Source organism: Diabrotica virgifera, chromosome 3, assembly GCF_917563875.1.
Source record: "Diabrotica virgifera virgifera chromosome 3, PGI_DIABVI_V3a".
Taxonomy (NCBI): domain Eukaryota; kingdom Metazoa; phylum Arthropoda; class Insecta; order Coleoptera; family Chrysomelidae; genus Diabrotica; species Diabrotica virgifera.
Genome location: NC_065445.1, coordinates 156638824 through 156654006, shown reverse-complemented (window position 1 = coordinate 156654006; position 15183 = coordinate 156638824). Strand labels below are relative to the sequence as shown.

The following is a 15183-nucleotide window of genomic DNA, read 5'->3' as shown; positions in this document are numbered from 1 at the left end:
AACTTTAGCAAGTCTAATACTGTATTTGAATGATAACCTGTGGGTGAATTCATAGTGATTTCTCTTTGAATATATTGCCATAAGCAGATTTTCTATAATCTAAATGTACTCGACATATATGACATGTATATTTAAATTCAAATAATGGCAAATATACAAGGTGAAGAAAAATTAGTAGTAATTTATTTGCCGATTGTATAGTGGAAAATAATATTCTATTTCATAATCCGAGATCAAATATTAAGATAGAAATAATTCAATAATTGTTTGTTAGATTTCAGTTACTTTTTTTAAAACATAAAAGTAGATAAAAAACAGGCGACACAATTGTCGCCCCAGCAACTAGTATTGGTAGGGGAGCCCAAGCTGGGATTTTTGTAGTTACTCGAGCGCGTCAGAGTATCATATGGGGAGAAACCTGGTACGCTGCAGATGTACCTATACCATAATATATATTGGCTCTTAATACAGGGAAGTTCGTTAAGGGAGGCCCGAAAAAAAATCTATCCTTAAAAATACTCGAAATTGTCATATTAAGGTAAAGTAAGTTAAGTACATGCAAAAGATTGTATATTTCAAAAATCTGACGATTTGAGCAAGGCGTAAGGAAATGGGTGAGTCAAAAAGTTTCATAAAAAACGAGAATATTTCGCGAAATGAACGTCAGATCGAAAAACTAAAAAATATGTCTTCAATAATTTTCAAAATTCTATCGAATGGTACTAAACATGACCCCCACGGAGAGGAGGTGGGGGGTAAATTTAAAATTTTAAATACAAACCCCGCGATATTTCGCAAAGTGAACATCAGATCGAAAAACTGCAAAATACACTTTCAAAATGTTTTTGGCACCAAACACGACCCCCCACGGAGGTGGGTTGGGGGGTTACTTTAAAATATTAAATGGAACCCCCAAATTTTTATTGCAGATTTTTTGGATTCTTTACAAAAAATAAGCAACTTTTATTCAAGACATTTTTTCGAATTATGGATAGATGGCGCTATAATCGGAAAAAACAATTGTTGGAAATGGAAAATTAAATTAAAAAAATGGAAAGTCCCCACTAAAATGAAAAATTTTACTTAACTTTTTTTGGTTTTAGGACCTAATAATCACAACCCAATGGGTCAACATAACGCTCGAGTGACTGCAAATTTAGCATACTTTCCTCCCGTACCATATTATACAGAAACAAAATATTTTCTAACTATATACAGAATAATAGAATCAAGGTAGGAAGTACATATCGGTGTGTCTCCCAAGAAGGAAGAAAAAAATATGTATAAGATGGAATGCAACCATAGACATGTGTTTCTGACTCATTAGTCGTTATCAGTATGGTATAGCCAAGTAGAGTAGGTGTATGTTAACTTGGGAAAGGATAACTTAGAATATACCCTGCAAATAATACAGTAAGAAGTGGAAGCTAGTTTAGATGAAGGGTAATTGGTCATATTAACAAAAAATCTGTTCAATTATATACAGGGTGTTTCATTAATAATTGTCAATATAGTAACTGGAGAAACCTTAGCACAAAATACGAAGATTTAACCTAAAACAATTAATAAAATGTGGTTCCTTACTGAGTTACAGGGTGTTTTATTTAAAAATTTAAAAACTATTTTTTCTCAGCATTTTAAAACTATTCGACATATCCTTTTCATACTTGGCAGGAAGTATAGGTACTGTACAAACTACTAAATTATGTTAAACAAACGTTTGTGGCTATTACCAGAGGCGTACGACGGGGGAAAGTGAATGGTTGACCCTTTCCAAATTCTACGCAACTGGCGAAATTGCTATTTTAGTTCAATTTTTGGATTCTCCAATAATTTCTATGAAAATAATATACTCTTCATTCATAACGATAAAGCCATTAGTTTTCGAGATCTTTGAAGTTAAAAATGAGGCGATACAGTTATTTTGATTAATATATTGTGTCGCTTCATTTTTAATTTCAAATATCTCGAAAACTAATCATTTTATCGTTACGAATGAACAGTATATTATTTACATAAAAAGTATTGCAAAATAAAAAAATTAGACTAAAATAGCAATTGCGTCAGTGGCGTAGAATTTGGGAAGGGTCAACCAGCCACTATCCCCTGTTGTACGCCTCTAGTAGTAGCTAGAAACGTATATTTATCTTAATTTAGTAGGGTGTACAGTACCTACACTTTCTGCCAAGTATGATAAGGATACGCCAAATAGTTTTAAAGTACTGGGTACAAATAATTAAAAAAAAAATCATGGAGACTTTCACCATGTAATCTAGTCACACCACAGCTCAGATGTTACCTGGGGCATAATTTTAAAATAGTTTAAACATCAATGCTTTAATTGGCATTTTTAACTGATGTTTCCCAACGGTCCACGGCTTTGACCCACATATTTTTGTTAAACTATATCTTTAGCATGTAAACTTAACGTAAGCACTGATGATGACTGGTAAACCAGTCGAAAACTAGTTATGTGATTGTGATGTAGTCCTTTTTAGGGATTTTAAATATGTATATACCTTTTATAAAGGATTTACTATTTTTTGTATTACATAGTATACAGCCAACTACAGGAAAACTTTTTCCTTGTGGATTTTTAAATAATTTTTAAATTTTAATCATATGAATCATATCATAAATTAATCAAAATAACTGTGCCGTTTTATATTTAACTTCAAATATCTCGAAAACTAATGACTTTATCGTTACCAATGAAGAGTATTTACGTAGAGAAGTATTGGAGAATCTAAAAATGGCACTAAAATAGTAATTCCTCCAGTGGCGTAAAATTTGAGAAGGGTCAACCATTCACCACCCCTGTCGTACGCCTCTGGTAGTAGCTAGTAACGTTTGTTTATCATAATTTAGTAGGCTGTCTAGTAGTCGCACTTTCTGCCAAGTATGAAAAGGATACGTCGAATAGTTTTAAAATGCTGAGCAAAAATAATTTTTAATATTTCAGATAAAACACTATAACTAACAATAAACTTTCTCCAGTTACTATATGGAAAATTATTAATGAAACACCCTGTAAAACAAAGTTATTTCATAGACTTCTTTCAGATTCTAAATACATCAATTACATTCAGCTTAGTTTTATGTCGGAATTTTCTATAAAAGAAAAACATTTACCTTAAACTATAAATAGACCATGGAGACAACATCCAATTTAGAGAAAAACCCCAAAATAAAGTCACCCACTTGATATACAAATTATGTTACAATAAACTTACCCTTCACGTTTCATCATTTCGGGAAGGTACCTCCTTCTGGCGTTTATAAACCAATTGCTGATTTGAAGAACCGTCAGGTTCGTTTCTTGTGACAAAATCTGTTTTTCAATTTCCGTAGGATATGCATTGAATCTGTGTTCGTATAACCAATTTTTTAGAATTTTAACCGCTTCTTTAGGAAGATGGCCTCGTCGCTTTACTGTCCTTTCCAATGGGCCCACCATTTCGTATTGGTACATAATGGGTACTTGTTCTTCGTCCGATGCGGTGTCATTTTCGTCATCGGCACTACTTGCATTATGGGTAGACTGATAGTCTGGAAAATAGACATTATTTAGAATATAATGAGTAGAACATACTATAGATATTAGACCGGTCTAGTTAGACCCATATATAAATAGGTGTGAGGTTACAATAATTCGCAGCTAGCTGAAAATTGGTAGGATTGTATAAAACACCATCATATAGGCGAGCGGCAGCAACCCCTAAAATTACGTTATACCGACCAAGAAAATCAACTTTATAAGGTGAATGACCAATTTTGGTAGTTCTTTATGTTTTCGAGGTCGCTGAATCTAAAGTTTATTTTTATCTAGAATTGGTATATGTTTAAAAATCAAATTTTATGCAAAAATGCAAAAAATCAATTTTGATATTTCAACTTCACCTCGCTGTAAATATTTCCTCTTGAAATTTTTACTGTGTCATCTTTGAAGTATTTAGATAACAACGAGCTTTGTACAAAAATGTTTATATAAATTAAAAGAGGAGTCGTTAATTTTTAAACATTTTGTAGTCAGATTTCGTTAGTTTCATGTTTACTTAAAAAAGTTAAGTGACAAACTTTTTAGCTTATAATTTTAACCAAGACAGCAATAAAACTTAATTCATGAAGAAGTTTTCTGGAAAGTTTGAAGTCAAAATATGCAATAGAAAAAAAGTTATGTGACTTTATAGACGAGCGGCACACCACAAAAAAACGCTTATTTCTGGAGATACTGAGTGGTGTGATGACCACGGTGTGGTGCATGGCTAATTTTGGTCATACTTTATATTTTTGATGGTGGTGAAAACGAAAATTAGGTTTATTTTGAATTTTACGTGGGGAAACAGTGGCAAAATCGAAATTTTACCCTAAAAATTAAAAAAAAAAAAATGAAATCACATTTTTTGCGTTTAATAAGTCCATTTCGTTTTTTTTTTAATTTTTATAGTATATACTTCTTGCTCTTACCTTTCTGAAGACAATGGTACCTGTTTCAATCTTTCTGTCTCATTATAGATAATAAAAGTTATGAATTGTTTAAAGTGAAAGGTGCCGATTCCTGAATTTCAAAGATTAATCGCAAAAGTCGAGTGACAAAATTTGAAATTTAGCTTTTTAATCAAGTTTATGTTAAAATATATGGTACAGGGAATAAAATGTTTTATAAAAAAAAATAAAAAACGTGATTTCATTTTTTTTATTTTTAGGGTAAAATTGCGATTTTGACAATGTTCCTCCACATAAAATTCAAAATAAACCTTATTTTCGTTTTCACCACCATCAAAAACATAAAGTATGACCAAAATTAGCCATTCACCACACTGTGGTCAGTATCTCGAGAAATAAGCGTTTTTTTTTTTGGAAGAGTGCCACTCGTCTATAAATTCACATAAATTTTTTCTTATTACATATTTTGATTTGAAATTTTCCAGAAAACTTCTTCATGAATTATGTTTTATTGCTGTGTTAGTTAAAATTATAAACTAAAAAGTTTATCACTCAACTTTTTTAATTAAACATGAAACTAACGAAATCTGACGACAAAATGTTTAAAAATTAACAACCCCTCTTTTAATTTGTGTAAACATTTTGGACAAATCTCGTTGTCATCTAAATACTCGAAGGATGATAAAATAAAATTTTCAAAAGGAAATATTTACAGCAACCAAAAATACAGTGAGGTAAATATGAAAAATCATCAAAATTGATTTTTCGCATTTTTGCATAAAATTTGATTTTTGAACATGTTCCACCAATTCTAGATAAAAATAAACTTCACATTCGGATTCACCGACCTCGAAAATATAAAGAATGACAAAGATTTGCCATTCACCTATCATGTTCGCTTTTTCGATTTCTAAGCCTCAAATTAGGGGTGTGCCGCTCGCCTAATAAATGAAATCTAAAAAGTCCTCATCAATAAGATTCAAGGAAAAAAATTACTCGGAGTCAAAGGTCCCAAAAATGGGTTTTTAGCAATATTCAGCGAAATGATAAGTTTTATCATAAAACTAGTTCTAACAAAAAAGTAGATCAGATAATGAATGGTCTATAAAAAATGTCTCAATACTTTTTTCCCAAGAGTCACTGTTTTTGCTTACTAGGTACTAGCGTGGCGTCCATGTTAACTGTTAACACTGTTACCATAGGTAACAGTTAAAAATCTTGCAAATAAACATTTTATGACCATGAATAATTCAATTTACCAATATTTTTACCAATAGAAATATATTATTATATTATGTGTTAATAGTACCTAATTCAGTAAATAGCCAACTACTCGTAGACACACGAAAATATTGGCGAGTTTATGTGACTCAGTTGCACTTATTATACTCTGTTACCAGTCTCATTTGTGGTTACAATGGTTATATCCTCGCTGTCTGTCGGGACCGGCAAGCAGGGTTGGCAGGTTTAAACCAACATGCTTAAAACCTTGGTTTAAACCAACTGGTTTATTCTTAAAAAAAAACCAGTTAGTTTAAATCTGGTTTTTTTATTTCTATTTTTTTACTGAGCTTCCAAACTGGTGTTTTTATTTGAAGTTTTTACTACAGCTGCCGCAAATGAAGAAAATCAAGATAAATAATTTATATTTTTTTACTTTTGAACTTAGTTATTTTGAATATTATAACGTTTGATGATGTTTTTTTTTGTTATATTAATTTTTTGTGTGTGTAAATAAAAATAAAAGTTGTGTTAATCATTTTTTTCATTGTTTATTAGTTAATTTTATAAAATAATTTATTCATTTTTAAAGTTTTTAGACTTATTATACTTTGTATCAAAAAAAACCTGGTTTGGCAAAAACCAAAATTTTTTCAAAAAAAACCTTGGTTTTTGCCAACCCTGCCGGCAATTGCGCGTTCATAACAGAGCTACTGATATACACTGGTACATCTGGTAACAGGGCTACTGATATACTAGTAGCCCTGTTACCAGATTTAAATTTGGTTACAGTACCTATAAAAAGTGTGCGTGCAGTTAACCATGGATGAGTGTCGCTGCGTAATCGATCAACTACTTGAGAAGTAATTCTCCTTGTACAATTTTGAAGAAAAAAATGAGAATATTGAAAATGAAAGACCTATTTTAAACAATTTAAAAAAAGGAATCAAAAAAAGTAGTTCGATATTTTAAATTTAGTTGGTACAGTGAAAATTTTTGGTTACGTGGTTGTAAGAAAAATAGACTGTACCTATTGTTGGCCATTTCTTCTGGTTTCTACAGAAAAATGGGTGGAGAAGGTTCACGATTTAAATAGTTTTAGAGTTTTAAAAAGGAGACATGAAATTTCTCCCTTACCTACATGTAAGATGTATACCCAATTTGATTCAGTTTGGCAAAACAAGAATCGAAAGTTCTCTTAACCAAAATTAAAATAAAAGCTTTTAAAGCAAATATTGCTAAACATAATGAGTTTGTTAAAAAAATAGATCGATATATCCTTTTAACACACTTATAATAGATATCGTATGTTTTTTGGCCAAACAAGAATTAGCGTTTCGTGGTCATTTTGAGGGCGACGACTCTGACAATCGAGGCAATTACAGGGAATTGTTAACACTAATTGCCAAAAAAGATCAAAAATTTTGCCATCTAGAAACATCAACTGTTTTTTCGATAGTTTCAAGTGATATACAAAATGATATTATTGAAGCCAATGATATTATCTACATTTAGCCATATACTCATTTTTTTAAAGAAGATATTTTGCATCTGGTTTTGGTAACACTTTAGAAAAAGTCACGAGTCGCCACTGATAAAAATTATGACATACAATAATAGCATGCATTATAACATAGCACATTCATTATACTCCAGGCTGTGGGTGAAAAATAGGTAGATTTCAGGATATAATTCAGGAATTTTTGAAACCTATCAGGAGTTGTACGATGCCAGGAATAACTTCTACTAAAATGTGACCAAAAATATTGTCAGCGATTTTCATTTGTTAAATTTGCAATTTTTAAAGATTTTTAATTTTGCAGCTTAGGATATTGATTCTAGAGAAAAACTTTTTAATAGAAAGTTGTAGTAAATTAAAAAACCTACAATTTGAGCTATGGTAAGTTTAATTTCGTTTATTGGTTATTGCAAAACAGCCTGCGAAAGGTCCAAAATGGCCGTTTTTTACAATTGTGTTATTTATTGTACAAATACTTTTTTTATTTTTTAAAGCTTTAAAATGAAGATCTTTCAATTCCAAACATAAAAAAATTGTAAGGCCGGATTAACAAATTTGTTGCTTAGATATTATAAATTGTTTATCCCAAGAGGTCAAATGTCGAACGCTATAACTTTTTGAAAAAAAAAATCGTAGAGAGTTGGTGAAACAGCCAATCTCCTTCTAAAGAGTTATATTTTCATATTCTGATGTAAATAAATGCGTAAAACATTTTTAAACCTCTAATTTTTGGGTTTTGAAAATAATGGGGCAGGCAAATTTCGTTATAAACATTTAGAGCTGAAGCGGCCCTGTACATCTTATTAGTTTTTAACTTACATATTATTGTTGCTGAAGACGAAACGAAGATTCATAAAAAAATAAAAAATTTCTACGACCAACTGAAGCCGAGCTAAATTTGGGTTTGAAAATAAGGGGGCATATTTCGTTATAAACATTTAGAGCTGAAGCGGCCCTGTACATCCTATGAGTTTCTAACCTACAGATTATTGTTGCTGAAGACGAAACGAAGATTTATAAAAAAATAAAAATTTTCTACAACCAACTGAAGCCGAGATAATTGTTTCTTTTTTCTTAAATCGTAGTGCCTTTATTTATAACAATTAAGAAATTATTTTACAGTCATTGACTAAAGAAAGACTTATATTATCTTAAAATAAAAATTATTATAAAATATAGTTACATTTAATTATTAAAAATTATTTTTAAAATCGGTGCTTTTGCGAGCGGCCGAATTTTGCAAATCGCCCGGCTCGCTTCAACTCCGCGCGCTCGGAAAATTTTTACGTAACTTGTATTAAATTTTGACCGAAAACAATTTAATAATATTACTATTATAATATACAGTCTATTTACCACTGTATTTGTTTTTCTTGATAAACTTTTATATGTGAAATCTCATTTCTGAAGAAATAATATTACAAAAATGATACATATATATCAAATATATAACTATATTTTTAATTTTTTCATTGTCATATAAATATAATATTAATAATGTTACTTCTTATTATACAATATAAAACTTTTTCTTCTTGTAGTGACTATCCGTTTTGGATGTTGGCGACCACCATGGCAATCTGTACTTGCACACTAAATCGGTACTGCTGCTCTAAAAAGATTTGTAGTTGTTGTGTTGAACGACGTACGTAAATTTTCTAGCAAGGTAATCCTTCGCCTTCCTGGTTCTCAGTTTCCAAATGGGGTTTGCCAAATTGCCATGATGGTCGCCAACATCCAAAACGGATAGTCACTACAAGAAGAAAAAGTTTTATATTGTATAATAAGAAGTAACATTATTATTAGTATATTTATATAAAAATGAAAAAAAAAATATAGTTATATATTTTATAATGTATGTATCATTTTTGTAATATTATTTCTTCAGAAATGAGATTTCACACATAAAAATTTATCAAGAAAAACAAATACAGGGGTAAATAGACTGTATATTATAATGGTAATATTATTAAATTGTTTTCTGACAAAATTTAATACAAGTTACGTAAAAATTTTCCGAGCGTGCGGATTTGAAGCGAGCCGGGCGATTTGCAAAATTCGGCCGCTCGCAAAAGCACCGATTTTAAAAATAATTTTTAATAATTAAATGTAACTATATTTTATAATAATTTTTATTTTAAGATAATATAAGTCTTTCTTTAGTCAATGACTGTAAAATAATTTCTTAATTGTTATAAATAAAGGCACTACGATTTAAGAAAAAAGAAACAATTATCTCGGCTTCAGTTGGTTGTAAATTTTTTTTATTTTTTTTATAAATCTTCGTTTCGTCTTCAGCAACAATAATCTGTAAGTTAAAAACTCATAGGATGTACAGGGCCGCTTCAGCTCTAAATGTTTATAACGAAATTTGCCCCCTTATTTTTAAACCCAAAAATTAGAGGTTTAAAAATGTTTTATGCATTTATTTACAACAGAATATGAAAATATAACTCTTTAGAAGGAGATTGGATGTTTCACCAACTCTCTACGATTTTTTTTTCAAAAAGTTATAGCGTTCGACATTTGACCTCTTGGGATAAACAATTTATAATATCTAAGCAATCAATTCGTTAATCCGGCCTTACAATTTTTTTATGTTTGGAATTGAAAGATCTTTATTTTAAAGCTTTAAAAAATAAAAAAAAAATTATTTGTACAATAAATAACACAATTGTAAAAAACGGCCATTTTGGACCTTTTGCAAGCTGTTTTGCAATAACCAATAAACGAAATTAAACTTACCATAGCTCAAATTGTAGGTTTTTTAATTTACTACAACTTTCTATTAAAAAGTTTTTCTCTAAAATCAATATCCTAAACTGCAAAATTAAAAAGCTTTAAAAATTGCAAATTTAACAAATGAAAATTGCAATAAAAAAAAAGCTCACAATATTTTTGGTCACATTTTAGTATAAGTTATTCCTGGCATCGTCCTTTACAACACCTGATAGGTTTCAAAAATTCCAGAATTATATCACGTTTTTTCACCCACAGCCTGGGGTATTAAGAGGCTACATCAGCGCGCCATCAAAACGGAAAACGCGTTCCAAGATTGCTGCTTTAATTTTGAATATTTTGTTGAGATATTTGGCACACATATTCGTAATATTGTAAAGAATGACGGTACAAAGCCTAATTTGAGAAATATATTAGTATGTGGAAATTACTCGATGATTAAATAAAATATTACTAAAACGAGCCTGTACCGCCATTAAGAAGAACAAAAAAATACACTTTCTTCAAATAAACTTTTTTATCCCATGCCTAGATTTTGTGTCACATTGGAACTACTAAAATTTATTATCTATAACAAAAAATGGAATATATTATAACTAATTAGGCAACATACAGAAGTAGTCACTGTCATTTTGACAAACCTGCTTTGGTTTTCTTATGTAATAGCACAATTCTCTTATCTGTATCTGTTATCTGTTCAGTGCAGTATTGTATTATTTTCTAAGATATTTCTCATAGAGTAGATTAAGTTTTGTTCGCAGACCTCTGACGTTCTGAAAATAAACAGGTATTGATGAAGTGACTTGAACTTTTAATTCTGTTGAAACATAGAAAATCAACAGAATTAAAAGTTCAAGCCACTTCGTCAATACCTGTTTATTTTCAGAACGTCAGAGGTCTGCGAACAAAACTTAATCTACTCTATGAGAATATATCATACTCACAATATGACATTATAGTGCTAAATGAAACATGGTTGACTGGTGACATTAACAATTGTGAACTACAAATGTTTGACTACAACATCCACCGAAAGGATAGATCTTTATCAACAAGCATTTTTTCTCGTGGAGGTGGGGTGCTTATAGCTGTCAGTAAAACAATATCTAGCACAGTTTTGTTAGCAAGTAACAGTGTTGAACATTTGTTTGTTAAAGTTGAAGTTGGAAGCAATAAGGTCATCATTGCTACTGCTTATTTTCCACCACGAAGTGAACCAGAGAAATATTGGGAGTTTACAGATAATGTGGAGAAACTATCGGAGGAAAATCCGGATCACAAGCTTTGTATCCTTGGGGACTTTAACGTTCCTTACTGTAACTGGTCCAAGGATGGAATGTCTTCAGTGGGTACCCCTTTGACAGGAGCTTCACCTCGTGAAGTTGAATCCATACAGATTCTTTCAGCTTCATGCTCATATCATAACCTTTATCAAGTCAACTCCGTTAAAAATGCACACAACAATTTGCTGGATCTGATTTTCATGGACGATGGCGAAGCTAAGATATCAACAGCAGAGATAGTCCTACTTCCTTTGGATATTCATCATCCACCTATATCTTTTGAATTTAAGTGTGAATCATGTGTTAACAACCCTGGACTGACTGGTGACGCTTTTTATAGAGATTTCCATGCGATGAACGTGAACGTCCTAGATGTTACAAGTTTTCTTTCTCAATTTAATTGGGATAATTTGTTTTTTTGTATTTTTTACGATATTATATACGTAACAATTGATCTTTATGTTCCTGTTAAAAAGTATTCAGCAAAGAAATTTCCGGTGTGGTTTTCTCCAGATCTCAAAGTTGCAATTATTCAGAAAAACAAAGTTCACAAAGAATATCTGAGAACTAAATCCCCCACTCTCTTTAATGAGTTTTCTGCATTAACGTAAACGCTTAAAACAACAATGTTATCGTAATTACATTGCATCAACTGAATCATCTCTCAGGGATAATATTAGAAATTTTTGGAAATTTGTTAGTAATAAAAATAGCAAACCTAATATACCATCAGTTGTACACTATAATAATATCACTGGTTCTAGTGGTACAGAAATTGTTAATTTGTTTGCTGAATAATTTTCAAAAACTTATAGTGATAGATTGTGTTTTGCAGGATAATATTTTAGATTCTGGTAACATCAACTTATCACAATTTACTATATCTCAATTTGGCATTTCTATTTCGTCTATTTATGAAAAACTTTCCATTTTGGATAGCAACAAGGAGCCAGGTCCAGATGGTCTTCCACCTTCTTTTCTAAAACACTTTTGACATTTACGGACTTCCTTGTGGAATCTCTTGAAGGTGGCTTCCAGGTTCATGCTGTATACACAGACTTTACAAAGGCGTTTACCGGGTAAATCACAAGATTTTAATCAATAAGTTGAGAGGTCTGGGTATCCAGGGTGAACTTTTAGAATGGTTGTTATCCTACCTATCTGAAAGAATACAAATAGTACGTGTTCAGGGTTTTCAATCGTTTGAAATTAAGGTACCTTCAGGAGTGCCACAAGGGTCACATCTTGGACCCCTTCTATTCAATATCTATGTTAATGATATTGCCTCCTGTTTCCACTTTGCTTTTTTCCTAATGTTTGCTGACGATTTAAAATTATATTTGAAAATCGAGAATGATGGTGACTATAAAAAATTACAATCTGACTTGGATCGGTTGAGCTATTGGTGTGATAGCAACGGGATGGAACTTAATGTTAAAAAGTGTCACTTAATGGTTTTTGGTCGAAATAGAACTCCTACAAATCATGTCTATATTAAGGATTGTCCTTTAGACTCTGTATCTCAGATAAAAGACCTATGTGTTGTGCTCGATTCCAGCTACATCCCCCATATCTCATCTATTGTCTCAAAATCACTTTAACTTTTATGGTTTATCAAACATTGTGCAAAAGACTTTCTAAGTATCCCATCCATAAAAGTATTGTATTGTTCACTTGTGAGACCTCACCTAGATTACTGTTCATGTGTTTGGTCTCCACACTATAACACCCATATTCTAGCTATTGAGAGAGTTCAGCACAAGTTCTTAAGATTTGTTGCATTTAAACAAAACCAAAGGGTTGATGAAATTAACTATTCTAATATAGAAAAGTCTCTCAACATAACCTCTCTCCAAATCCGACGCATGCATAAGGATCTCACAATTTTTTATAATATACTACACTCCAAGAATTTTGGTCCTCAACTATTGGAGAAAATTAGCCTCCATGTTCCCAGTAGACAAACGAGGCTAAATCAACCTTCTTTACATTAGACCCCATCGCACTAACTACGGACACAACTCCTTCATATCCAGAACACCTAGGTTTGCTAACCAATATTCGGAAGGTTTAGATTGTTATAGTTTTCCAAATGAATTTAAAGCTCAGCTTAAAAACTGTGTGTGATAACTTGATATCCTTGTGTTTTGTACATTTTTTGTTAATGTTTGTTATTTATTTAATGTTCCTAGTTTGTATGATTAAAATTTTTAAATTTACTTTAGGTTAGGTTATAAATCTCCTGTGATTAATGTTTATACTGTTTTTTAATTAGGTGATGGCCCGTTGATAAATAAATAAAATAAAAAAATAAATAAAAATAAAATAAGATATTGGAATTCGTTATTGTTGAACCATAGGGAAGTAGTGTTTGTTTATAATTAATTTATTATATTGTAGCAACACTGGAGTGTCGATTCATATAATGGTGAGATTTCACTCAAATAAAATGATAAAAAAAATGAGAAACACACTGCAGGAAGCTAACACATACAAATACCACGGTAGCTCTAGTCTCCAGAGATTATAGGGATGGATTCTTATGGATGTTATTGGAGATGTGATGTTGTTTATCAGATCAAACTATGAAAAGCAAATAAAAAAAATATATATTATAACGATCGGTGTCAGGTCTTATTTTCCAATCATCAGCAAGCGCCACCATATCTTTCAGCTAACCTAAGAGAAACATGGAAACCACACAAAACAAACATGATATACATAGTCAGATTACACTAAAAAAACAATATATAAAATATTTATTAGGAGGTTACCTACCTTTACTGTATTAGACTACAGGCCCATGCCCATGTCCAAAATGGATGGGTCATATGAACCACCAGGTGACGTATATAGGACGATATAAGAGCATAAAATAATAAGATTCAGCACTATGCCGTCACTTGTAAGCAGTTCAACTGAGTGCTGGTGAGAATTCAAAAGTGTAGGTAGAGTGGGTACATTTTGGTCATATACTTTTGTACGGCATTTTTACCATAGATAGATCCATGAAAAATAATAAGAAAGCGCGCAGTGCCGTACAAAAATGGTGAGCCACAAAGTTGGTACATTTTTTTTATTTTCTGACAATTTCCAGGGTAAATTTGGTCATTTGATTCTGTACGGCATCAGTTTCATACTATTTTAATACAACTTCTAGTCCATTATTCCGCAACGCCTTACAAAAATCATGCGACAAGGGGAAAAATCGAGGGTTGCAATCCCCTCTTTCCGTGGTCCGGGTGGTGATTTGAAAAAATACGGCTTCGGTTCCAAAACATTATTTAGCACTCAAAAGTACTATTAAAAATAATGCCGTCAAAAAATTATTGTTCATTTGAATGTATTTAATACTTATGTTAATTTCATGGTATACTTGATTTATAAAGCTAAAAAAATCATTTGACTCTGTACGGCAACTTTTTCTTTAACATTGTATTGTAAAATGTAATTGTTATATAGTATTGCCGTTCAAACGAAACTGTTCTAAAAAAAATTATAGAGAAATACAAAAACAGAAATTTTTAAAAATATTGCCACAGTTTAAATATTCATAGATTAATAAAATATAGCAATTTTATACATTTATCCTTTGTTTTAAATAGTATTAAGATAAATAAATTAGGAAAAAATGATGCCGTACATTTTAATGCATACCATATCTTTTAGGTTGATGATAATGACGCTACCATTTTAAAGGTACATAGTATTTTATGGTCATTTGATACTGTACGGTATTAACATATTTTTGAAGAGAACAATTATTATTGATAATATATGATAAAATCATTATGACGTCTAACTGAAGTGAAAGGGTGTGTAGGTATATAATATCCAAGAATTGAAACTGTAAATCCCAGTATCAACAGTTTTGTATACTTTTTGGTTTAATATTTACTTCAAAAGCATTATTGTTACATGTATATAATTGATTTGTTTCATTGTAATGATGTGAATAAATAAAACAACTACTAT

General features: G+C 31.0%; 1 protein-coding gene across 1 annotated transcript in view; it reads right to left on the bottom strand.

The window, feature by feature from the left end:
- LOC126882167 (myelin transcription factor 1-like) overlaps positions 1-15183 on the bottom strand; it is a 301373-nt gene that overhangs the window by 197590 nt on the left and 88600 nt on the right. The window contains exon 3 of the mRNA XM_050646990.1: positions 3234-3549. Coding sequence (XP_050502947.1) covers positions 3234-3549 — 316 coding nt within the window. The remainder of the gene's footprint in view (positions 1-3233; positions 3550-15183) is intronic.